Below are 27,523 nucleotides of genomic sequence, written 5' to 3'. Positions count from 1 at the left end.
TGTTTTATTTGTTCATGACTAAATCGGTTTGGCTGAGATTAAAGTTATTAGATTAAATTACATTAAATAAAACTTTATTAATCCCTCGGGTGGGTTCCTCCGGGGTTTTCACACAGCTGAATAAACGTCAAACAGAGAACTGATTAAAAAGAAGTGTGAGATGGTCGAGAATTTACGCCAGCGTCCGGTTATATTTTAGATAGCAAGGAACAGACGGCAGAGTTTCACTCCACCAAGAGAGCTCATGACGTAATTCTGAAGGCTAGACCGTCCAATTTCACAGTCGCTCACTTCCGGCTTACTCGGCTTTCGGAGGACCCGGCCCACTTGGACCACGAAGGCCGGGTCCTCAGGTGCAGGTGGACGCGGTTCGAGCCCCGGCTCGTTGTGTCCTTGGTGTCTGGCAGCCTCACCTCTGTCAGTGCGCCCCAGGGTGGCTGTGGCTACAATGTAGCTTGCCATCACCAGTGTGTGAATGTGTGTGTGAATGGTGGATGACAGGTTGTGTAAAGCACTTTGGGGTCCTTAGGGACTAGAAAAGCGCTATACAAATACAGGCCATTTATTACCCTAATTCTTCAACAGCCTCACTAGTTGCCCATAAAAGCCAGGATAAACTAAGATAAAATCTTTGTTCTCGTGTGTGTATTCATAACCTTGCCCCTCCTTATCTCTGTGATCTGCTTCATATCACCACAGTTTCCCGCTCTCTCAGATCTTCATCTGGCACTCATCTTGTTGTTCCTTCTGCTTGCCTTACCACTATGGTAAGCTTTCAGTCGCTCTGCCCCTCGACTCTGGAACTCACTTCCTTCAGCCTTAAGAAATGGATTCCCTTCCCTTGCTTAAGTCACAACTCAAAACCTACTTGTTTAACCTGGCTTACTCGCTTTAATACTTGCTGTCAACTCGTGGGGTTTTTTTGTTTGTTTTTTTAAATTTGTTGTTTGTAGTTGTATTTTGCTGGTTTCTGTATTTTAATTTATTAGAATCTATTTTAATCTACTGTTTTATTGATGTTGTTTTCTCTTTGTAAGGTGACCTTGGGTTTTAGAAGGGTGCCCTCAAATAAAATGTATTATTATTGTTATTGTTATTGTTATTGTTATTATTATTATTATATCATCATCATCATCATCATCATTAGTAATTTAAAATACGAGTTCAAAAGAGATGCCTGTGCAAGTGAGAGGAGCCATCATTAGATTAAAAAAAACATGAACCATAAATCCATGAAAGAGAAAACATTTGGATTGGTCAACTCAAAAACTGATGTGTTCTTAAAAAGAATAAATGCCAACAGCATCAAAAAAGTGCATGATGATAGATGTATTTACATAGTTAAGAAAAAGCCTGTGAGTCATACAGTTGCATTCACAGCTCGAAGTAATTCACTTGATCTTCATTAGTTTGAAACTGAAAGCTGGTTGTTTGTCGACTTTCCGGGCCCTGGTTGCCTAGGTAGCCCTTGGCAAAAACGTATTTACTGCCAAGTAATATCTCAATCCATGCTGACATTGGTAATCGCTTTAAAAGTTTATCACCAATTTGTGTCACCTCTAGCTGCCAAATGACGTTCACTATCCATAGTCTCTGGTCACCACAACACTGCAAATAGTTCCCAGTAGGGTCAAAGGGTAAATCAAGAATGTTCTTCAGGAGGCAGGTGTTTCACTTTCAAAGTGTAAAATCAAGAGACACCATCCTGAATGTAAAAACAGGTTTGCAACAAGGTGCAAATTCCCTAAAGCAAAATAACAAGATACTCTTCAATGCCAATGTCAGTCATCCTTCAGCCTAGCCCAGCATGCTTTTATTAAAAGTAGTTAATAAATATAAAATTGAATGCAGAGAGACCCACAAACAAACAGCAACTTAAGGGGAAATAAAGGTTTGATAGACATCTCACGGGAGGAAATGCAGCATTTAGTAATGTCCATAGGTTTCATGTAGCAATTCACTGAATTTGGATTTTTATCCAATTATTAAAAATGATTTTATCTTTTAATATGATATTTCAAATCATGTGTGTTCATCCAATAATTTTGAGCCTCTGAAAATGTATATGTATTAACATTTATAAAAAGCCTATAATTCCTAAACCCATCCAGCCATTCGTTCTCTTCTGCTTATCTAAGTTTATCTAACTTTACACATATTATTCAATTTTTTTAAACATGAGTAATAGTCTATGACTAACCTGTGACTGTGGTAATAGCACACTCTAAAAGAGTGTTACAGTTAAGGTGAAGGTTTTGTTTTTCAGGGCATCTTAAAGAGTAATGTGATACTTAACAGGTCTTAAAATGAGATAAATACAATCTCAGCTGAACAATAAAGCATGACACATTACACTGTCATTATTTATTTAGCAGAAGACAACACAACATACAGAACCAGTGCGTGGAAACACTAAGCACCCCATTATTGCTCCAAGAGGAGTTAGGAGTGTAAAACAGCAGCCAGGTGCTGATAATTAAACACACATGAGTAACTGCTCAACAGCAAGTCTGATCACCTTTATAAAAGTTGCTAATGTGGCTTCAGCTCAAACTCTACAGGTCTCAGTTAGTATGTTAAATATTACAGTTCGCGAGAGGACAATTAGAAAAAGATTAATCAAGTACGGCTTGTTGGTAAGACAAGACCAAAGTGGACATGTTTGACCATTATGCAGAGTGCCATATTTGGTAAAAACCAAACACAGCATATCTGCGCAAACATCTCATAGAATCTGGCGAGCATGTTGGTTGAGGAGATGTAATTTTGGGTTTGTTTTGCAGCCACAGGACCTGGACACATTTAAGTCATCAACCATGAACTCCTATAATGGAGTGTGAGGTTGTCTAACCGACAGCTAAAACTTGGCTTGAATTTACAGTTAGTTTTTACATTTTGATATACTTTGTTAATACAATTAACCTGAAATCACACAAAAACCATACAAGTATGAAAAGGTTAGATTTTGTCTTTTACTCTGACAAACCAACCAACATGTTTAACAAATCATTTTCAAAACTTGAAATGCAAATATATATTGTGATTTTTTTAAAAATCATCCAATCCAATCCAATGCAGCCAATGCCTCGGCTGCTTTTTGTACAGTTATTTAAACCAGGTATCGACAGGCCAAGCGGAATGCGGCTCGGGCAGTGGCTGAAGCAAAAACTCAGTGGGAGGAGTTCGGAGAGGCCATGGAAAAAGACTTTCGGACTGCCTCGAAGAGATTCTGGCAAACCGTCAGGCGTCTCAGGAGGGGAAAGCGGTGCTCTACCTGCACTGTGTATAGTGCTGGCGGAGCGCTGCTGACGTAGACTGAGAAAATTGTCAGGTGGTGGAAGGAATACTTCGAGGACCTCCTTAATCCCACTGGGGATGAGGGGAATGACCCGCTAATTTCCGGGGGCGAGGTCACTGAGGCAGTTAAACAACTCCTTGGTGGCAGAGCCCCTGGTGTTGATGAGGTCCGCCCCGAGTTCCTGAAGGCTCTGGACGTTGTAGGGCTGTCCTGGTTGACACGCCTCTGCAATGTTGCGTGGAGACCAGGGGCAGTACCCGTGGATTGGCAGACCGGGGTGGTGGTCCCCATCTTTAAGAAGGGGGACCGGAGGGTGTGTTCCAACTACAGGGGGATCACACTCCTCAGCCTCCCCGGGAAAGTCTATGCCAGGGTGCTGGAAAGAAGAGTTCGTCCGCTAGATACAGGAGGAACAATGCGGTTTTTGTCCTGCTCGCGGAACACTGGACCAGCTCTTTATCCTCTCAAGGATACTTGAGGGTGCATGGGAGTTTGCCCAACCAGTCTACATGTGTTTTGTGGACTTGGAGAAGGCATTCGACCGTGTCCCTCAGGGTGTCCTGTGGGAGGTGTTGCGGGAGTATGGGGTGTCTGGCCCATTGCTACGGGCCATTCGATCCCTATACAACCGTTGCAAGAGCTTGGTTCGCATTGCCGTCAATAAGTCGGACTCGTTCCCGGTGGGTGATGGGCTCCGCCAGGACTGCCCTTTGTCACCGATTCTGTTCATAATTTTTATGGACAGGATTTCTAGGCACAGCCAAGTGGCGGAGGGCTTTCACTTTGGTGGCCTCAGAATCTCATCTCTGATTTTTGCGGATGATTTGTGGTTCTGTTGGCTTGATCAGGTGAGGGCCTCCAGCTCGCACTGGAACGGTTCGCAGCCGAGAGTGAAGCAGCGAGAATGAGGATCAGCACCTCCAAATCTGAGGCCATGGTTCTCAGCCGGAAAAGGGTGGAGTGCCCACTCCGGGTCGGGGATGAGTTCCTGCCCCAAGTGGAGGAGTTCAAGTATCTCGGGGTCTTGTTCGCGAGTGATGGGAGAAGGGAGCCGGAGATCGACAGAAGGATTGGGGCTGCAGCTGCAGTAATGCGGACGCTGCACTGGTCCGTCATGGTGAAGAGGGAGCTGAGTGTAAAAGCGAAGCTCTCAATTTACCGGTCAATCTACGTCCCTACCCTCACCTATGGCCACGAGCTGTGGGTAGTGACCGAAAGAACGAGATCGCGGATACAAGCGGCAGAAATGGGCTTCCTCCGAAGGGTGGCTGGCCTCTCCCTTAGAGATACGGTGAGAAGTTTGGCCATCCGGGAGGGGCTCAGAGTAGAGCCGCTGCTGCTCCACATCGAAAGGAGCCAGCTGAGGTGGTTCGGGCATCTGACAAGGATGCCCCCTGGGCGCCTCCTGGGTGAGGTGTTCCGGGCATGTCCCACCGGGAGGAGGCCCCGGGGCAGACCCAGGACACGCTGGAGAGATTATATCTCTTGGCTGGCCTGGGAACGCTTTGCTGTTCCCCCGGATAAGCTGGAGGAGGTGGCTGGGGAGAGGGAGGTCTGGGCCTCTCTGCTTAGGCTGCTGCCCCCCCCGACCCCGATCTGATAAAGCGGATGAAGATGAATGGATGGATGGATGGATGGATGGATGTTAAAAACTCTTTACAGAAACAAACACAACGCTACACACTGATTACGCACTCCAAACACACATGTCTCACATTTCAAAACTCTCAATGGCGCTCTTGCTCTCTCACTTGCTCCAGTCACTCCTTTCCCCTTTTCCTAGTAACCAAATGCCACATGTTGCCATACACTAAACGTAATGACAATATATCTGTTTTTAATCTTACAATTTAAAAACTGGTATGTAGTTTGAAGTCCACAATTTCAACACATGGTGAAATGGAGACTCAGTGAAACAGGCTGCATCTTGCTGTTACGTCATCTTAAAAGAGTAATTTGATTTGGACACACCGGCACACCTGTCAACTCCAGATACAACTATGTATAAACAAATGCTCAATGAAGCAACATTTTGAAGAAGAATGGGCCAAAATTCGCCAAAAATGATGTAATGGGGTCATAAAGTCATAGAGAAATTACTTCAAGTTACTGCTGCTAAAGTTGGCTCTGTAAGCTGTTGGATCATGGGGCATATTCAGTTCTTCACTGCACTGCAGTCCTGTAAAAAAATGTATGTAACATGAATGTTCTTATGTGTCATGTTTGTGCCATTCCATACAGTAAAATATTGTATGTCCTATTGTTACTCCTGTAGCTTTGTTTTAGAAGTTCCTTCATTAGAACATTGGGATTCTGCAGGTACTACAGGATTCAGGGTGTTATTTTTCATTGGGTTTTCCCCACTATGGGAAAGTGAAAAGGAATTTCATTTGGTGTCGTCCTCAGCCCTCCTCTCTACCCACACTCTGTCTCTGCTGTTCCCCTCACTTGCCTGATGAGTTCTCCCTGCAGTCTGCTTTGCTCCAAGCGAGGGAGGCACGGAGAGGGTGGCAGAGTTTAAAAGAGAGCAGTAATGAGGATTCAGTCTCTCCACCACCACATCTTATACATCAAAGCTCCTTGCTCCTGTGTCAATTAAAAGAGCTATGCAAAAAGACACCCCGCCACTCATTCATAATAAAACACAGCTCTTGGCTAGTGCTGGAAGATTGGCTGCCAAAGCAGTGATGAAGCAAACATTGGAACCCCCATAACCCCCACCACATCCACCGGCTTCTGCATCATAACTATTGTCCATGAATGGAATGATGAATGAAAACAGCATGTTGTTAATATAAATTCGTTAATGACCCTCCAAGTAATAAACTGCCACAAAGAGACTAAGGACTGGTTGGTACTAATGAATGCAGTGCTTTTATTCAACTTGGCGTGTGTAACTACACTCCATAGGCAGGATGGAACCCTTCATATGTAGCAATAAAAGCATTACAGGATGACACAAAAGATGAATGGCAGGTTCTTCTTACTCAGTATTATTAGTTGCGATTTGTGTTCTATTAGCAGAAAGTATCCATAGCAGAAAGACCTTTGTTTTTTCATGCTGTCAGTAATTACTTCCATCAGAGACTCCATAATTCTAGTAGCATCAATGGTCTGTGTGACAGATTGATGTAAAGAGCATCATTATGCTCACCATGCATGAACATCTTATTGATGCACACACCTTTGCACATTTCAGCATAATAGGCCCTATGGCAACAAGGCAAACAAAGTCTCTGGTTTCTAGGTTTGTGTCACATTTGTTTTTTCATTGTCAAACAATGTGATTTTTCTTCAACATAATAATGCATTCATACAGGGCTGACATAATAAAACAAAAGACAGATCCTAAGAGATGCGCACATGATTAACAAGTTACCCACAGCCTTAGCGTAATATTTTGTTGAACATTTGCAGAGATTAGTTAAACACACACACACACACACACACTAAGGTGGTGAGGTAAAGATTTGAATTTTGTTGCTGTGTTTTCTTAGATTCGTGGATTGGGATTTTTTAAAGCGGCACCCTCCAGGGCTAAAGTAAGCTGCAGCGGGAAACTGATCACTAGGCTTCACCTCTGCTAATTCAAGTCTCAACTTGACCACTTGACTATGTTTGGGCTGTCTGTGCCTTTTGGAGCATTTCTAAGGAAAGTATGTGGTGATTATTAAGACCTACTATTTGGCATTGGCCATCCAAGAAGGCTGTCCTACAATTTTTATGAGTGAATTTCTAACTTTTATTTAGTCTGTTACTAATTAGCAGATGTGGAACTGTGTGTTTTGCAGTTTTACAGTTCATAGATACAGGCTACTAACCAAGTTTGCTACAATTAACTGATAAATATGCACTTTAAGCTCTCATGGGCACTTATGGCTCAAAACACAAGGGTAAAAAAGATCAATTCAAATTTTGAATTCAAAAAGCATATACAAGTAAACAATAACTGTCTGGATTAGCCTGACGAAGGTTTAATCAATTCTGACGACAGCTGAAGGAAAATTACACTAATTTAGTGTCAGTTAAAACATATTTCCTGTATACCCCTTACACTGCCTTTACAATATCTCGAGATTATTCCTATCTGGCTACAACTACCCCCTGCTATAACTGTCCAGTGTTTCATCGTTCAATAAAAAGCATGCACATTGCTGCTGCTGTGACAGTACGACTGATATTACAAAAAAGGGACCTCTGATACATGTACCACAATACCTGCCCTTTATTATCATTGCATTGTGATACAGATTAAGGCATAAAACCTTCATGTAATGAGTTTGCATAAATTTAATGTGTAAAGAAAGTACCTATATTTCCCAACAGTTTTCACTAGCATTTTCATTTGAAATTGCATGGAAAACAATTTAGCTACTATAATTCATCATTTTTACACAAGCAAACCCACAGTTTTCCTCATCAATAAACCAACAGTAGCTTCTTGTGTCAATATTAACACAATCAGATTATTTTGACTGTTAATAATTTAATAATGGATTTACTAAAATGTCAATGAATAATGTCAATCTGACAATTGGGATTACTACTATTACTATTACTAAGCCATATGAATGTATTTTAGATTTAGCTACTCAAATTTTCTGGAAAATTAAAAAAAAAAGAATTATTTGGAGAACTCTGTGAAAGTAAGGAACATTAGTGATTGTACAAGAGTTTATGCAATAGAAGTATTTTGGCTGTTTACAGTCTGAAGCAACTGAGCAGCATGGTGTAAGTGTATCAAGGTAAGAAATAGGACAGGGCTCCAGAGTCTAAATACTGGTGGTTATGATTACACTTAACAGATGGCTCACAGAGACTTTGAGTAAGGCTCTGTACCTCCAGGAAGATATGTAAAACTGAGAGTTCCACAAAAAACGGTCTGAATAGTGTAATAACTGGCTATAAGAAAATTGAGAATGAGAGGATTGTGCAAAGGTGGAAGTGACAGAACAGAGAAGCAGGAATAGCCCAAACATCAAGCTATGCAGACAGACATGAGGAACCAGATCATGTAGATTTTTTCCCTTTAGGCTAACTGCTGTAGTATTAATATATATTTTATGAATAGTATATAGCAAATTTAAACTGTACACCAAGCCTAAGCCGAAGTTTTAGAGGAAAACATTTTATTTATTTTGGGGGGGTAACAAAACAAAGTTTAACATTTCAGCTGCCAAAACTCTCTGCCAATGGACAGCTGAAAGAAACAGAAAAGGGTTTTGGTGTGCTTTACATGTCCTGTTTTAACCTTGACGGCCAAATTGTCACTCAAATGATTACAAACCCTTTATTTATTCATTTAGGAGCCCCTGCCTTATGTTCTGGGCTTTTGTATCAATGTAATACAGTGCATTGTACCTTCTTCTGTCAGATTAACTCGCTACATGTTATAACTTAAATCTTCTTCCTTTGGGTTGTTGAATATTGATCCATGATTTCTATTGTTGTCCTATGTTGCTTTGCCAAGAGCTTTTCTTTTTCATGTGCCTCCTGTGTTCGCCTCTCTGCTACATTGTTTGTAAGAGTTCAGTCTCGGTCCGTCTTTTAGTTTATTTCTGTTTTACTTTAAAGGGTGGATCCTGATCTAGACAATGGATGTAGCTACAACAGCTGCTTTGTGAAGTAACATTATGAGGCCTTGATATTACCATCTTAGTGTTTTAAAGTCAGGTGTGATCTGATAGTGAAACCCACATGCATACTGGATTGTCAATCAAGTCATTAGCCAATGTGGCTTGGATAATAGGGTCAATCAGACTCAGTGTTTTACTCATTATGATCCAAAATGAGTGACTGAGCCCATAAACGCAGGAAAGTGATAAAGTCTGAAGGCTGTTTTCACATATTCTATAATGCCTTCATAATACATGTTTTGTTTGTGTGAGATATAATAGAAATGACTACTTAGTGTCCATATCTGTGTCTGCAACAGTGTATAATAAAGGCTTAACACTGCAAGTCTTTCTGCGACAATGTATAAGGTACCATCTTGATACAAAGTTATATTAGTACACTGGTCCCCATTAAAAATAAAATAAAATCAAGTTTAAGTGAAAATATATAAATGCCAGAATTGCATACTCAGAGAGTAACACTAACCATTAAGTACAGTCACTGGCTACACACATTAACAGCAGCACTCCACTAAATGATCTGAGCACTTGGTAAATTGCTAAGACATTTACTTCAGTGGCTTTAACAATAGCCTCCAAAGATTTATTCATTTTGGGGCTAGAATAACCTTAATCAGAATGATTAAAACTGTATAATGACAATAAACTAATTCAAAAAGTTAATATTCTCCATTTAGGTTTTAAAAGCAGAAATTAATAAAAAACTGTTGCGGAATAACTACCATGGTGTTTGAAGTGAATTAGTATTGTGAGTAATCTCGCCTAAAAAAACAACCAACTCCCTTTTCTGACCATGTAGAAAGAAAACCAGATGTGGAAGTACCGACTCTGTCCAAAGTGCCCCTAAGGTTTACATTTCAACATGGCAATCCTAGCAGAGAAGAAGAGACTTAAACTAATATTCCATCCACAGCTCTTTGAATATGTTTAATTCTCCTGCACTCTATAAATGATATTTCATCTGCAAATTGGGTATAATCCTCTCTTCAAGATGATCCAACTCCTTACAACAAAGTCCAGAATGAGAACAGCTAATACCTCACATTTTATATCTTCCTTACAGACTCACTACTCTTGGGATTCTTTCCTGTGTGTGTCCAATCCACTTTGTCCACACACTGCCTTTTCGTTTTCGAGAATGATTTATGTTCCAGTTTTGTTTCTTTCCTAATATCATTTGTTATTCTTATGTTTGTTAGGATTTGGACATGCTGGGGTTTGTTTCTTGCGCCCTCTCCAAGATTTCTGATTTCTGTCAGACTTCTGGGTTCTCTCATCGAGCCAGCATATTTCAGAATCAGCTGTGGCAACAGTTCTTTGCTAGATCATTGTCTCTGCTATTGTGGTAACGTGACCTGTTCCTAGTGACTTCAGATAATGTATTTCTTAGATTGACAAATCTAAGTTTCCTTGTTGGTCTCTAGTATTCCTGAGAGTTACATTTCACCCTACAGAAGAATTGAGCCACTGCCAAACACTTGCTCACCTGCTTCTGATCTCACTTACCTGGACTCCGCTGTTCCACCTGTGCACCCGCCAGCACATTCTCCCCTGCTCAACAGCCGCAGTAAACCATAGTCATGCCTTCAGTGTGACAAGTAAGCTTCACCTCCCACTATTGATGATTCAGTATTTGTTATCAAGTCCGGCCTCCTTTTAAAATTTGCCTCTTCATGCGCTACAATCATCTGATAACAGTTCATATGATGGGAAGGAAATGGTGGAGTGGTCTATAAATTTTAAGGAGCTTAGTTATGGACATTGCTTTTTATCATCACATTCTTGTCTTTTGGTGAGACAAAAATAAAAGTAAACCGTGCCCAGAGCTTATTTGACATGTAACCAGTGTAATGTAAATAATAAAAATGGCAATAATGTACTTCAGTTCAATCATGATGCATTTCCTGTGGACGAGAAGCCCAGAAAGAAGTGTTTGGTGACACTTAATAACCTGATTAGATTCAATGTCATCTAAACACATGTGCTGGCTTGTACAAGAATCCTGTAAATTGCTGTATTTATTTATATTTTAAATTGTATAAACCATGTCTTTAGTAATTACATTTAATATAGGAAAAAAAATTGTGAAACAAGCTACACCTGTTTTATCTCCACAGCATGTGCTCAGTTTGTACTGGACAGCTAGACTAGCCGTGTGTGAAGGTTCAAATGAAAGAGCAAATCTCCTTATTCACTTGCTCATTTCATTCAGCTGTGCCATTACTTTTTCACATGCTCGGGCTCCGTCCACACGTACACAGGTTTTTTGTCCACACATAAACTGAGATTTAAAAAATAAAAAACTCCTGCTACGGTGGAGGTTTTTGAAAACTTTTTTTTGAAAATTTTTGCGTTTACATGTGGACGAGGATAACAGCGATTTTGTCACGCAATGTCCCAGGTGTGCGGATGGCTTGGGGATAGAAGCTCCTCTGATATTTAACTTTGACTCTGCTTTTAATCTCACTGTTTTTTCTTATTTTTTCTCTTTTCATTTTGTCTTGTAAGCCTTAATATTACTACTACTACTATTATTATTATTATTATTATTATTATTATTATTATTATTATTATTATTATTAATGTGGCTGGGTGTGGTTTGTGGCTCAGCTACAGGGGAGGGGTGGAGCAATGGGTTCAGGGTGTGGTGTCAGGGAAAGTTAGGCCACACGGCTGTTCTCCATCACCTGGTCATTCCTCCCTATAACAATAATAATAATGCTAATAATATATTGTGTATGCATGGGGCTTCAACTAATATACAACCCTTTTGGTCTATCTAAACTTTTTGCTCTAGGTAAGGACTCTCAGCTAAACAAAATTTTACAAATGGTATCATCCCTCCAAACAATAGTAAAGCTGGTGACTTTTATTTATTTATTTTTAAATCACCTTTTTGCAGTATTTGATTATTACTATTAGAATTGTGGCTGCTTAGACTGACAGGTCTGGTCACTTGTGGGATTATAAAAAACAACATGTTGGTGGCACAGAATGTTCATTTTGAAGCTTTGAGATGAGATTTTTGCAAACCCTTTGCAAACTTAGGTGCAAAAAAACAAGGAGTGTCAGCTCCAACCATGATGCCACAGGTCATTGGCTAACAACTTGCGCTGACAAATTGTTGGCCAATGAGTGTTTCATACCATAATCAATCCATCATTTTGAAAAGATTTACAAAACAAACTGAACTATTTATTTAGTATGACCCCAAACAAGAGACTGACCCCATAACATCACCAGCAAAAAGTTCACAGGCAAGGTACTTTCGCATTGGCTTCATTTTTCTGACTGAGAAAGTATGTCCATGTTTTATGCTTTATGGCTAAATGCTAGAGTTGATGCTTAAAAGTGTGAATTGTGTAATTGCAAACGATAGTTTATTTCACGTAACTTAAGCCCATATTTTATAATTAGTATCTATATGGAAAGTACTTGAATGCGAAAACAGTTCTAAGGACATTACAAGATCATCCTTATAAGTTCCCAATTGGAAGCAGAACATGTAACTCTGAAATCTTTGAAACAACACAGCCATCTCTGACTCAGCATTGTGAGCATCACATGGAGGATTGATTTGGAACACATGCTCTGCCAGAGGATGACTGAGGATGACACCCTCTTTGACCTTCCAGATGTCAACTGTCTTTGAAACTATCTATCTCACTATAAGGAAACAGCAATCCAGAAAAACCAGACGACTACCACTAACCTCAAATCACTGTGTGTTGCTTCATGACATTATAAGACAAACATGGACTACGTAAATCAACAATACTCATTTCCTAAATGGAAAGAAATTCCAGCATTTTCTAAAGTCCTAGGGTGGGAAAGGCTCCACAGAAAAGACCAACATCAGAAATTATCATTTTCATTTTTTTCCAGGTTCTTTCAGATTTATTTTGACAAGACTTTCATCCCACAGCTGCTCGGCCTCATGCTTGAGAAGTAGATGCCTATGCTCTATAAGATCTCTCTCTCTCTCTTAATTTACATAGGAAATATCACAGTATGCAGTCCATAACACTACAGACCACTGGTATCCTATACTATTCTTTTCGAAATACATACTGCATAGCAGTATTTTTCTTGTTTTGATTTTAACACAAAATTCCTTAACTTGAAAATAATTGATTGTTATTGGTAGATGTCATCAGATTAAATGAAAATGACGTACATACTTCATAACAGGACTTCAATTAAAATTAGGAACTCGTAATCTGTTACTGTATTAAATTAAGACATTAACTCAAGGCTGAGGAAAGTGCGATTTTCTTGTTTTGAATTTTTTTTCCCCTGATAGTACAGTGCTAAAACTTTGTGTGCAAGTGTTTGCTTAGTTGAAATAATTGCTTAAAAATTATTCCTTAAATATAATTATAGAATTCAAAACAGCTTTAACAGAGCAATGCTTTTAAGGTAATGCTAAGTTGTTGTTTTTTTAAAATAGCATATCATAAATAATAGTTACATATTTAACACACAGGCCGGATCTGTTTTATCTATTTAACAGTCATAAAACCAGTATCCCTCACAGATATGAATCCATTAATCTTCTCTTGCTCTGTTGGATTGATGTATAAATATATAATTATTTTTTAAAAAATGTAATATTTTTAATAATAATAATACCAACTTAAAGTAAGTTTACATTTACAATTTAAAAAGTGAACTACAAAACACCCCTTTAGCCTTAATTACCTAAAGTTCTAACATTTAATTAATTTTTGATCCCTCTTATTTTTCTGTTGTTCTTCAGTATTAAATAACATTATTACTTAATTAGTGTTTCTGTCTGTCTGATGACATCACTACTGATATTTCCACATAAGATTCATTGTGTCAGTTATTTCATTTGAGGCTTTGGTTTATTTTGTAAAGTTCCAGCTGTTTTGAGTAATGTGACGTTCTTGGAGTCCTGCTACACAGCCGGCATGACAGAATGACGTGACGACTATGGACCCAGCAGCTCTCAGCCCCTCAGGATTTATGACAGTGCAGAAGTTGTGGAATGATTGGTTGAAAAGCCCCAGTAAGGAATACCAGGGGGAAGCTGATCACAGTCTACAAAGACCGGTTTCTGGTCTTCCTTGGTTATTGGATTTGCTACATCGGTTGATAAAGATGAAGGATTTTGTCATCAAAACCTTTCACCTTCGTCTACCTGCTACAGCTGCCCACACCGCTGGCCATCTCCTGGAAAGGAGGCTTCAATCTCTGAGTTCATCATCATGGCAGCCATTGCTCAGCTCTCCAGCCTCGACATCGCAGCCTTGACGCTGTAACTGCTCCATCTGCGCCGCTGGCCACACAGTTGGCATTCAGAGGATCATCGTCTCCTCTGCCAGCTTCAGACTCTAAGTTTTGAAGCCTGCACAATCACTTGAAATATGTTATGTTTTAGACTGTTTTGTTGTTGTTTTTGTTTGTTTGTTTGTTTTTCCTGGACATGCAGTCCTGTGGTCCGTTCTTCGTACCTCGCTTACTACATCCAAGATCAAATGACACATCCAAGATCAAATCATCGCGCCAACTTTCAGCTCGCTATTCCGGTTCTCCGAACACACCTGTTATTGATGATTAGTACAGCTGGATGGAGTAATGTGAGATCACTGGGTGGCTTAAAAGGGGCTACGCATCGATAGTAGAAACATTGATCGGCAACCCTTTGATTGGTCGGCGAAAATGTCGAAGGAGCGCGCTCAGTATTTTTTGGCAGCAGAGCAAGAACTCTTGATTGAGGGATTTCAGGAGTTTCAGAGTTTAATCAAAACGCAAGGGAACACTGCAAAGGCTGCAAAAGCAAGGAGAGAGGGCTGGCAGAAAGTTGCTGACAAATTAAACTCGTAAGTAATTTATTATATTATATTATATTATATTATATTATATTATATTATATTATATTATATTATATTATATCCTCTTTCACATTAGAGCCACAACAGGACCCACTAGAACATGGGAACAAGTAAAAGTGAAATATAAGAATATTCTGCCTCAGTGCCAGGTATACTTTGCCAATGGAACGGCAGACAGCACTTTTGCCAATGTTCTCTGCGTCTCCAACAGCGTACAGAAACGTGCCACTCGCAAAGAAACGCAAGGCAATGCACACAGTTTGTGCAGTTGTTAATGCCCGACTACGGTGAGTGGAACTCTTAACATAGGGATCCAACAAGTTGGTTAAGTAAATAATACCCTCACGGGAAAATCGATATCTCTCTATGAGCACACTGTCGCGCTGAGCTAAAGGATCCTGTCTATCCCGCAATATACGCTGAATTCTGAAAACTCTCCTTATCAATCTTGCACCTTCCGCAATGGGTTGCTCGCGTACAAACGGACAGGACATGGCTGCGACAGACTTCCCAAATCCACCTTCGCTTTTATAGCCGTGGTCTCTCATCTTGATTACACGAAGTAATTTACTATTACTACTCTAAAATATGAATTACATCTGAAATAATCAAATACATGAAATAGAATGATTAATAGTACATTTCCCTTTTTTTAGGAAATGACCTGTATGTATCTGTATGAAATCAATAAAAGAATCAAATACTGCATTATCTTTAGTTACATTGATAATATTTATTTATGGAAAAACAGTGGAAAAATATCGCTGTTGCTTTCGTATAAATGAAGCGGACATACCTGAGTGGCCGCGATCTAATCCTGTTTACATAAAGTAAGCCTTCTCCCAAGCAGGTTTACGCTTACGGATCTGTTGCTATGACAGCAAGTCCCGGATGAGCTTCGGAGAACCAAACGATCAAGATCACGCGAAATCGTCAACAATAAAATCCAGCTAACTTACTTAGCGAGGTACGAAGAACGGACCCCTGCACAGTATATACGTTGGCCTAGATATCAAATAAACAGTAAAAGGAACCACTGTTTTAAATATTGCTTGATTAAAAAAAAACAACATCTCTTTCAGCTTTGGATTTTTACTGTACGGTAAAATCAGTATGGATGTTTAACAGTGACATCATGGAACATTTCAAATTGTTCCCAGGATGGCTATAATTTTATGTGACATGACTTGAGCCCATTTGGCTTCTGATGGCCCCAAATGTAGGTGCTACCAAGGAAAAGGGACTGTCAAGTGTAATGCGTCTCTGTGTTTTATTTAGGGGGTGGAAACGGCAACGGTTTTCAAAAGATCACTTTTTTTTATTTTGTTTTGAGGTGAGATGGTTTGTTCTCCCCCCAAAAGAAAGATTATGTAATCCTTTCAGTTTGTTTGTTTGTGTGGCTGCCTGTTTTCCGGCAGTTTAATGTCCACAGTTTTTAAGATATCATGCTCAGATTTTGTGTAATGGTAGATACCAATAACAGCTCAAGGTCAATCAGGTCACACCAAAAACCTTAGCTTATCCACAATTTTTATGGGTCTTCTTTAAACTTTACAACAATATACTAGGTGTTGGGGGACATGAGTACCTAGGTTGGCTAAGCATTTGACCTTGACCTTCATCATAGGTACCCAAGATCAAAGCTGACCTTGGAAAAAATCTCCAAGAACCCATATTTAGTAATGTATCATATGAAAGGGCATGGAGAGAGCTGTACAACACATTTTTTTATTTTTTTCAGTACAAAACTATGACATTAGAGTGATCACAAAAATACACACCGCATGAATGCTTAAAAGCTCAAAATTCTCATGTAATGATTTTGGCCAGTTATTTTAGCCAGTTCTGCTTTAATCATGTGGGTAAAGATAACAAAATACCATTTTAGTATGTAATGCTTCACGGTCATTGGTCAAAAGTCAGACATCAGCACGTTGTTATAAAAGCAGGCTGACGTCTGCAAACGGTAATAAAAACATTGTGGTAGGGGGGCTGTCGAGCGCTCAGAGTGTTGTTGTTGTAAATGGTTTACATACAGTTAGCCACATATATATTTGGTCACTGACACAAGCTTTGTTTTTGCTTTTTTACCTGTTTACTGAAACATAATCCAATTATAGTTGTATAGTTATATATGGACATAATGTGTCTCAACTTTCATTTGAGGGAAGTTTTGTCATGTTCTGGGTCATTTTGACCCAGCTTTTTCTGTTTCTTATGTTTTGGTGTTTTTCTGATTATGATTTATGTTCTGATTATTTAGTGCTACTGTTTTGATTATGGTTGTTATTATTATTGCAGGTTTAGTTCCGTGTCAAGTCTGTCTCACTCTTCCATTCCCTGATTGCCACCCTGTGTATAGAAGCCCTGTGTTTTCCTGTGCTCTCTGTCGCATTGTCTGTGTTACTCCGTGTCAGTCTGCATTACTCTGTGTAACCTGGTGTTCATTCTCTCTGCCATCTTTCTCTGTGCATTTTGCTCCTCCTCCCGTAAGTGTTTGGTTTCAGGTTAGTTTTTTAGTTTTCCCAGTTTAGGTTTGTTAACTCTCTGCTCTGCTCTTCCTGTTTTTGCCACTTTGTCACTTCTGTAAATAAACACTCACTCGCACCCCAGCCAGTACCTACATTTTGGATCCTTTTCTCAATACACCACAGGACTGCTGCCCCAGCCGTGACAAGTTTAGGAGTTTCAGCTCCTTAACCTGTGCATGTTCCACCCTCTTTTTAAAAACCAAAAGCCAACCAAAAGTGATTGAACGATTGACTAAAAGGCAATTTTATGAGTGGATGTGGGCAGTTCTTTTGTTATGTCATAATCAATTAAGCAGATAAAAGGCATTGGTTTTGGAGAGAAGGAGTTGATTTGGTCAATTGTGAGAATGAAAGAAAGCACTGGTCAACTCAGCAATGAAGAAAGACCTGGAAGTCCACAGAAGACAACAGTATTTGCATGGTGAAGAGAAACCCCTTAACAACAGCCAACCAAGTGACCACTCTGAAGGAAGTCGGCATATCCATATCCAAGTCTGCCATAGAGAGAAGACAGCATGAAAGTAAATGCAGAGGGTTCACTGCAAGATGCAAGTGACAAGCCTCAAGAATAGAAATTATGGATGCTAACAAAACATCTAAAAAAAATCCAGCACAAATCTGAAAAAACATTCTTTGGACAGATGAAATCAAGCTCAACCTATACCAGAATAATGGCTAGAAAAAAAAAGTATGGAGAAGGAGTGGAACAGTTCATGGTTTAGGTCTAACTCTATAAAACATTAGAGCATGCTGTGTCGTGTGAAATTTTGAAAATGTAGTATTATAAAATATCATAACTAAAAAGGTGTTTTGGTTATTCTTCTGAAAAGTTTGGAAGCCTCACAACATATGGCTTATCTGCCTTATATGAAATCTAAAGAATACCATTTTAATGTAACACTATAGTAAGTGTTAGACCTTGTTGAGACTGTATATTTGTCCCTAGTGGGAAATGCTTTCTACCATGAAAATATCTGTTCCCATTGTGAGATTAAAACACGGGCTGACCTGTCTTAGCAGAGTGGTTGTTCTCCTCCTGCTTGAGGATCTGATAACATTCTTCCTCAGCCTTCATGTGCTGAACAACCAGAGCGCAATCTGGGTGGATGGCCTCTGTCTGAAGGCGAGAAAAAAATCTTTCATCACATCCAGTAACACAGAAAGACACACAGAAGTGCAGAAATACCATAATTTTCTTTTACAGGACATGATAATGGCAAATATAATGTTATTAATCAGTAGTTCAGTAGAGGTTGTGTTTTGGACTTTGTTATACTATTGACAATATATTAAAGAAATATCATATGGACCCTGTTGTTGGCCTCTCCCAAAACTATTACTTATTTTTATTAATAAAGGCTTTGATAAGACACATTGTAATGTAATATTCACCACATAAAACAATTCTTTGAGTTATATACAAAAAAAAAATTCAGTTTAACTGTTGTAGCCTATAGTAACCAAACTGGAGCTTCAACATCAGGAATATATGAGCACCTTCTTCTGAGATGATAAGGTGATGAAAGTTTGCCATATTTGCATCTGTTGTACCTCTCTTTGTCTGCCCTGTCCTTTTAGAAACAGGAAAGAGCACTATTACCCTAATAACCCTGGTAACAACTAAATTGTCTGTGAATCAATTACCTTATCGTGGTGGTGGAGGGGTTTGTGTGTTCCAGGGATTTGAGGGGCTATGTTTTCAGTCCACTTTTGCCCCCATGGTAGGGTCTCCCATGGACTTTGGACTGCCTCGAAGAGATTCTGGCAAACTGTCAAGCGACTCAGGAGAGGAAAGCAGTGGTCTACCTGCACTGTTCATAGTGTGGGTGAAGCACTGCTGACTTCGACTGAGAACATTGTTGGGGGGTGGAAGGAATACTTCGAGGACCTTCTTTCATGGGTGGGTTTCAATAATTGATTTATCGATTAAAATCGATTTTAGCTTTAACAAAGCAATATTGATTCATTAAAATCCTGAATCGATTTTTAAATATATATTTGTATTTTGCCAGAAATGCTAGAATCTCAGCTTAAACCTCACAAATTATTTCAACAACCACCAAACACAAAATCACACTTCCTGCACAGCTCTCTTCCCCTCTCAGTGTACTTCAAGAACAGTTTCCCATTTAAAAATCTTTGTTTTCTACATTATTCGTTTGCTTTTTACACACCAGTCTACCATTGTGTACAGACAAGAAAGCCTCATTTCTTCTGTTCAGTACCGAAGAAATGTAAACTTTTTAAAATTATGACAAATTGTAAAACTCTTAGCTGTGACTCTAATAAAACCTCTGTAACTTTGCACTGCGTCAATCAGGTAATGTTCATATGATGATTCATGGTTTTCTTCAGGGTCTTAGGATGAGGGGGGCAACTTGTCTATCTCTGGGGGTGAGGTCACTGAGGCAGTTAAACAACTCCTTGGTGGCAGGGCCCCTGGGGTGGATGAGGTTCACCCTGAGTTCCTGAAGGCTCTGTATGTTGCAGGGCTGTCTTGGTTGACACCAATATTCCCTAACCTTGCTGGCACGGTCTCTGCGCACAGAAAATCTGTGTTGCGCACAAAAAAGAAATCTAACCTGAATTGAAATTAAAATTAATACTTTAACAATTCTGTTTTGCAGTGTTAGTCAGTAAGTGACTGTCTGCTCCCATATGGGATTAGAACGATGCCACCTTATCCCATAGTCCAGCCAAAAATAATGTTTTTATTAGTTTTTATTGTGTTGATAAGCCACGTAAACCCAGAGTTATGATAAAATTATATGCAATGTTTGATTTTCTTCCTGAATACTATCGTTGTTTATATTTACTGTGGGAAGAAACGGTAAAAACGTTTTATAAGGAAAACGCTCGAAAGCACTCTCTGCCTGTGGTCAAAAACAAAAAGAACCCCACCCTTTCCTATTGGTGGAAAAATGTACCATGTCGACCAGTCAAAAAATGATATGGCAACATGGCATTTAGTTGTTTAGAAAGGGGGAAGTTTTAGGAGTGATGGCGGTGTTTTGAGATGTGAGAGATTTGCGCAAATCTTGTGTAGTTAGTATGTAGTGTAGTCAATAGTTTTGTTGTGTGTGTCAGAACAATGAGGCGACTGCTGAATGTTACAGGTGTTACAGGAGTGATACATCTCCTGTTGTCAGGCCTGCAGGTATCAGGCTGTTGTTCTCCTTTATCTCATAGTGGATAGAAATTATTTTTTGGAGTGGCACAAATAGTTTGTGTGGCATCAAATGTGATGCAGAACAGCTGATTGTTCTGTAAATAGTTTGAAATGTTTATTTAAAAAACTGCATTGGCTGCATTTTTAGGTAAAAAAGCTGCAAAAAACTTTGTTGTTTGCAAAACTCAGTTACTTTTTTGAAGAAGTAACTATATAATTAATTGCCCAACATTGGTCATTATATACTGTATTTTGCAGACAAAGAGTTACAGGACTGTCTCCCAGACCACAGACTCATATTCATAATACAAGTCAGAGCTTCATATAAAAAAAGAAAAAAAGTTTTTGTTTTCAAAATTGGAGTTCAAGTTATTTTTTACTTCCAATAGTGTTAACATACTACACAGGTCATGAACAAGATTTTTTTTAAATTTTCATTGTAAGTGGGCTAAAGCAGTTAATTAAAAGTAGTCTAACATAAATGTAAATGCTGTAATTTGATTATTTTAATAAACCATGTAACTTGGATGGATTCGATGCTGGCGTGACCACAGTGCACACGTCTGCTGTTGCTCACAGTGGTCCAAGGGACCGCTCAAGGAGTTTGTGTGTTCGCTCAGACACATGAAAAATTAGAGGGAACATTGGTTGACACTGCTCTACAAGTTGCGTGTAGATCAGGGGCGGTACCTCTGGATGGGCATACCGGGGTGGTGGTTCCCATCTTTAAGAAGGGGCATCATACTTCTCAGCCTTCCCAGGAAAGTCTATGACAGGCTGCTGCAAAGGAGAGTTGGTCTGGTAGTCAAACCTCTGATACAGGAGAAACAATGCGGTTTTCATAGTGTCATGGAACACTGGACCAGCTCTTTACTCGCTCGAGGATACTTAAGGGTGCATGGGAGTTTGCCCAACCAGTCTACATGTGTTTTGTGGACTTGGAGAAGGCATTTGACCATGTCCCTCTGAGTGTCCTGTGAGAGGTCCTTGGGGATTATGGGGTGTCTGGCCCATTGCTACAGGCCATTTGATCCTTATACAACCATTGAAAGAACTTGGTCCGCATAGTCAGCAATAAGTCAGACTCGTTTCAAGTGGGTGATGAACTTCGCCAGGTTTGCTGTTTGTCACCAATTCTGTTTGTAAAAAGACAAAATTTCTAGGCATAGCTAAGTGGTGGAAAGCTTTCACTTGGTTGGTCTCAGAATCTCAGCTCTGCTTTTTGCAGATGATGTGGTTCTGTTGGCTTCATTGGGTGATGGCTTCCAGCTCGCACTGAAATGGTTTGCAGCCGAGGATGAAGTGGTGGGAATGAGAATCATCACCTCCAAATTTGAGTCCATGGTCCTCAGCAGGAGGAGTGTTCATACCAGGTCAGGGATGAGTTCCTGTCCCCAGTGGAAGAGTTGTCTTGTTCGCAAGTGACAGCAGAAGGGAGCGGAAGATCGACAGATGGATTGGTGCCACAGTAGCAGTGAAGCGGACGCTGTTCCAGTCCATTGTGGTCAAGAGAGAGCTGAGTGTAAAAGTGAAACTCTCAATTTACCGGTCGATCTATGTCGCTATCCTCAGCGATGGTCACGAACTGTGCATCAAAAAAACACGATCACGGATACAAGCAGCAGAAATGACCTTCCTCCGAAGGGTGGCTGACATCTCCCTCAGAGATAGGGTGAGAAGTTCAGCCATCTGAGAGGAGCTCAGAGTAGAGCCTCTGCTCCTCAACATTAAAAGGAGCCAAGTATACCATGCTCAGTCTCTTTGGTACATAGTTGGCCTTTGGTCCAGATGGAGTCTGGAAGAAGATGACAAGGTCTCTCCTCACTGTAACAGCACCATGTGATGGATTACTGCCACACCTGCTCTCAAGAAACCACTTGAATAGGACCTGCCGGACAAAGTGGAGTAAGATTCACAAAAGCCAGATATCATGCAGCAATCCAAGGAAATTTAGGAACAAATGAGGAACAAAGTAACTGAGATTTCTCAGGTTATAAAGCTGTTTCTAAAGCTGTGGGACTCCAGCAAACAATAGTGAGAGCCATTATCCACAGATAGCGAAAACGTGGAACAATGGCAAATTTTCCCAGCCAACCAAAATTAGCCCAAGAGCGCAGCAACGACTCATCCAAGAGGTCACAAAAGACCCCAGAACAACACATCCTCACATGCCTCAATTAAGGTCAATGTTTAGAAGGGCCTGCATCGCACAGTTCCAAGACAAAAACCACTGCCAAGCAAAAGGAACATAAAGGCTTGTCTCTGTTTTGCCAGAAAACATCTTCACCTGACCCAGACATGGTCCAAGCGGTGGTGGACTGGCCAGAACCCTCTGACTGGAAACAGCTCCAGCGTTTTCTGGGCTTCATTAATTTCTACTGTTGTTTCATCCGAAACTTTAGCCAGATCGCTTCTCCTCTCACACACCTAAATTCTTCTAAGGTGCTTTTCAGTGGGACTAGGCTGCTCAAACCATTTTCAGTAACCTCAAGCAATGCTTTGCCTCACCTCCCATCCTGTCTCCACCTGTATCTAACCAGTTTATTGTAAAAGTGGAGGCTTTGGACTCGGGAGTTGCGGCTGTCCAACAGTATGAAGGTAAGCTTCACTTTTGTGCCTACATCTCTCATCATCTCTTCTTCAAAGAATGGAACTATGATGTAGGGGACAGATTGCTCCTGGCAGTCAAACTCGCCTTGGAGGAGTACCAGCACTGGCTTTATCGTCTGGACGGATTACAAGAATCTTGCCTACCTTCACACTCCTAAATGGTTAAACGCCTGACAAGCCAGGTGGACTCTGAAAACTGGAAATGAGCTAGCCTTTCAGCCTGATAAGTTCAGGCCATTGTTAATGGGACATAGTGTCACGGCTGGCGGGGTGAGCCGTGTGGTGTGGAGGAAAAGGAGGACCCAAAATGCAGACAGCCGACTGATGATATGAGTGAGAGTTTATTTACAAGGTGGCAGTGGCAGAAACAGGCAACGAAGCGTGAGAAATTACTAACAGAAACCTAAACTGGGAGAAACTAAAGAGCAAACCTGAAATCTTAACGAGATATCTTAACAGAGAGCAGAGCAGAGAGACGCAGACTAAGGAGCAGGATACCAAGAAACACAGACGAGCCGACGAGGAGCACAGGCAGACGCGCACTATAAATACACACACAAGGTAATCAGGTAATCACACACAGGAGGGAAGAACAGCTGAACCCAATACACATGAGGACCGGAGGAGACAAGCTGAACACAATGACAACAGACACAGACCTTCAGAACAAAACAGGAAATCTAGAACCCGAACCGGACACAAGGAGGGAGGACACAGAATAACTAGAACAAAATAATCATAAAACACAAAACGCTGGGTCAACGACCCAGCACCATGACACACAGACACACCGGTGAAATGGAGAAAAGCTGCAGTTTCCAATGGGATCCAAGCCAAGCATGCTTGCAGTGACAATAGCCAACTGCAGACACAAGATGGCAGTGACACAAAGGATGGGTGGAAAAAAGGCAAAAAAAATTATAGAAAGAGAAGGAAGGGATTGCTTTCACTTTTATACATTTTAATTTGTATGGTTTTTTTTTAAATTTTGGATGAGGCAAGGTTCCTAAGGGAACACTACTAATACTTGATTGTGTGACTTTTTCATGAAGTCAAGCATAGCTGGACTGGCCATTAGGCATACCGGGCATTTGCCCGGTGGGCCGATGGTGATTTTTCGTTTTTATGGGCCGATGATTTTTTTTTTTTTGTAACGGTATAAACAATGAAGGGTGGTGGATTGGCCAGATGCTGGCCGATGTGTAAAAATAATTCAGTTGTTTGGTGGTGGCTATGGCGAAGCTTCCACAGAGGCCAGCAGGTGGGAGAGGGAAAGGGGAGGCAGGAGGAGGAGAGACCCGAGGCGGCCGCCGGTCCGAGTGTCAGGTGAACTGAACTTCAGGTAAGAAGTTATGACCTGCAGTCTATCTGGGTCAGATATAAACCAAGTTTATGTGTAGTTTATTTTCGTTGTGCTGACTTTTTATAGTCAATTACAATAACTCGTACTGCGTACTAGCTAGCATGACGGAGTTTCTATACAGCTGGGTGGGTGCTATGATGTTACTGATAGTGAATTTTATTTTAGTCATAAGGTCAGTTAGTAGAGTTGCCAACCGTCCCTTAAAAAACAGAATCGTCTGGTATTCAGAGAAAATATTATGCGTTTAGTATTGAGCTGAGAAGGAACACAGTTTGTCCCGGACTTTAGCTAGAATGGAAAAAGACACAAAGCTGGAGTTATTCTGTCGTTATGCTGCACAGCTGCCTCTTCTTCTCTCATTCTCTTCCCCTCCCTCTCCTGTTGCTACTTCAATCTTGAAACTGATCATGATCAGCTGATCGGCTTTTCTGACGCAAGTCCTGTCTCTCTTGTTTGTTTATCACCCACTTTGCGCCAGAAAGAGGAAACCAACAGCAGCATGTTTAAGCGTGATAAGCTGTTGTTAGAATTTATTCAATATTAATTTCTAGTATCAGTTGATGTTTGTTGGAGCCACAGCTGTAAAAGCTGCTGGTCATGATATCAGTTAAGATATGTGGTGAGAGGAAAACATGAAGATGAAACCAGGAGATGTCCTTACTGAATCATCAGAGCTGAGCAGGTGATCGAGAAACAGGTTTACCTTTTAGGTGACATGAATGAGTTGAAGGGAAGTTATGAACTGTTTCTGAGAGACAAATAACACCAATATCATTTTCTAAGTAGCTGACAGCTGGTAACTGTGCAGGGGCAGGTCTAGCAAAGTTATGCCAGGGGGCCAGGTAGGGCATTAACAGGGAAAGGGGGGCACAAAGAAATAATTTTCTTTCTTATTCTCATTTAAAATGTCTGGCTGTTATTAAATAATTATCTGAATCTTACAACCAAATTTTTATTATGACCTAAAATGTATAGAAATCATATAAGACAGCGTACATCACTGTCACAACAGTGTTTGTTTTCATTCAAAGGCTTTATGGCTTTTCCTAGAATACCTGGTGGGCCGGTCTCTAGTCAAAATGCCCAGGACGATTTTTTGTCCCAGTCCAGCCCTGAGGTCAAGCTAGAAGATTTAATGAATATCTCACCAGCAGATTTAGGCAGATTTTTTTTGAGATTTTGGTGACAAAATGAAGTGTCAATTTATCTTTTGACATGGTTTCAACATTCTTCTTTCCAGTGCACATATTTGCTTCATTCTCCCTGTGACGGCTTAGAAAATCTACTATTCAAAGTCAAAGTAAACTTTATTGTTATCGCTGCTATATACAGTACAGGATATAGAGAGACGAGACGACTGGGCTCCAGTTCCATAGGAAGAGTAAGAAATAAATATACACTTTAAGACTAAGGTAAGGGGAGTAAATATACACTTTAAGCTAAAAAGAATCAATAACAGTCTAACAATTTACAATTGTAAACTTACACTAACCTTGAAGTACACTGGAAGTCCCAGAGAGCAGCCTTTTGGCTTTTCTACCTTTAAAACCCGCCTTCCAGCCAAATGGCTGGTAGGCTTTTAGCTAATATCCTTAATCACCTGTGAACTGCTGCTTTTGTCATGTAAATAAGGTGGGGCCATGCTGAGCTACTTGGAGTGGTTAGTTTCCTGGGCCACAAGGAAACTTGTGTTTCAGTTTGCCATCTTAGGGAGAAATCAACACACATGGGTGTATTTCCTTTGTTGCTGAGATTTATTGTTAAAAACAGTACAAAAAAAACCAAAAAAAAAACAACCATTTGTACACATATTTACAAATAATAATAAAAAGTGAGTGAGTACATTTCAACATTTTCCGCAATCACTCACAATCCTGGCACTGCCATGGTAGTCTGCATTTACCACATGTGTATCTGTAGCAGTGAACCCATCGCACAGTGGCATGATTGTTCTTGCATTTGTGTTTGACCTGACACATGGCTCTTTTTCCAGGGCTAGGTGTGGAGGGTTGTGTCCAAAGCAACTGTTCTTTTCTTGCCTTCTTCCCAGCCATATGAGAGTTAGCCAACTCTCTTGCAAGCTCCATCAGGAAGTCCACCCGTCTTTCCTGCGTCCTGGTGCATGCTTGATACAGCACATGTGCATTCAGTGCTGCCATGTCAGTCATGTTATAGAACACGGCAACTGGCCAGCGCCGTGTTCCTCTGCGGACAGTGTACTCCCGCACCATCTGGTCCATCACATCCACGCCACACTTTGTGGTGTTGTAAAGGGTGACAGTGTTTGGCTTCCTTTTGGTGGTGTTATCAGTCTGAACCACGCTGTGCATGCTGCTAAGAATATAGACTGTCTTCTTCCGTTTGGCCGCATTCGCTGTCAGCGTGGCAGCAGAGGTTGAAAACACCTAAGAAATAAGATAAATTGTTATTTCCATAGCACTTTTACACACAATGAAACACATAAACATAGAACCACAAAAGACCTGCAACATACCTGAGTGGTGAATTCATTGCGATCTGTGTGTCTAGCGGATTGAGGAATTTCCCGGCGAATCTTGTTGACTGTGCCGAGGATGGTGGTTTTCCGTCTAAGAAGTTTTTGCGCAAGTGAAAGCGATGTGAAGAAATTGTCCGTGGTAACATTTCTGCCCTTGTCTTGAAATGGTTCCATCAGCCTCATCACTACATTTTCAGACAGTCTCTACCCACTGGTCCTTGCCAAGATATGGGAAGACATTGCAAATGTACTTGGATTTTAGGTCGCAAGCCACCCAAAACTTGATCCCAAACTTGTCAGGTTTACTTGCAATATACTGCAGGAAACAGCACCGAGTCTTTGATGGGAAAAGCTGTTCATCAACGGTGATATGTAGACCAGGGTGGTAGCACGTGATGCAGTTGGTGACAAATGATCCCCACACACTGGAAATTGCAGCGAACTTATCAGTCTTTGCTCGATCACTGTGGGTGGACCTGTCATCAAAGCGTAGGTGTTGCATGATGTCTTGGAAGCGGTTTTGCAGCATAGTTCCAATGCTCTGTGGGTTTCCCAGGTTTG

General features: G+C 40.5%; 1 protein-coding gene across 1 annotated transcript in view; it reads right to left on the bottom strand.

Moving 5' to 3' along the window:
* The window catches only part of ghrhrb (growth hormone releasing hormone receptor b), a 76,030-nt gene that overhangs the window by 35,733 nt on the left and 12,774 nt on the right, over positions 1-27,523 (bottom strand). Inside the window, exon 2 of the mRNA XM_085137225.1 lies at positions 18,332-18,440. Coding sequence (XP_084993351.1) covers positions 18,332-18,440 — 109 coding nt within the window. The remainder of the gene's footprint in view (positions 1-18,331; positions 18,441-27,523) is intronic.

Source organism: Neolamprologus multifasciatus, chromosome 17 (genome assembly GCF_963576455.1).
Source record: "Neolamprologus multifasciatus chromosome 17, fNeoMul1.2, whole genome shotgun sequence".
NCBI classification, from domain to species: domain Eukaryota; kingdom Metazoa; phylum Chordata; class Actinopteri; order Cichliformes; family Cichlidae; genus Neolamprologus; species Neolamprologus multifasciatus.
The sequence above is the reverse complement of the archived record's forward strand: the minus strand, read 5'-3'. Positions and strand labels throughout refer to the sequence as shown.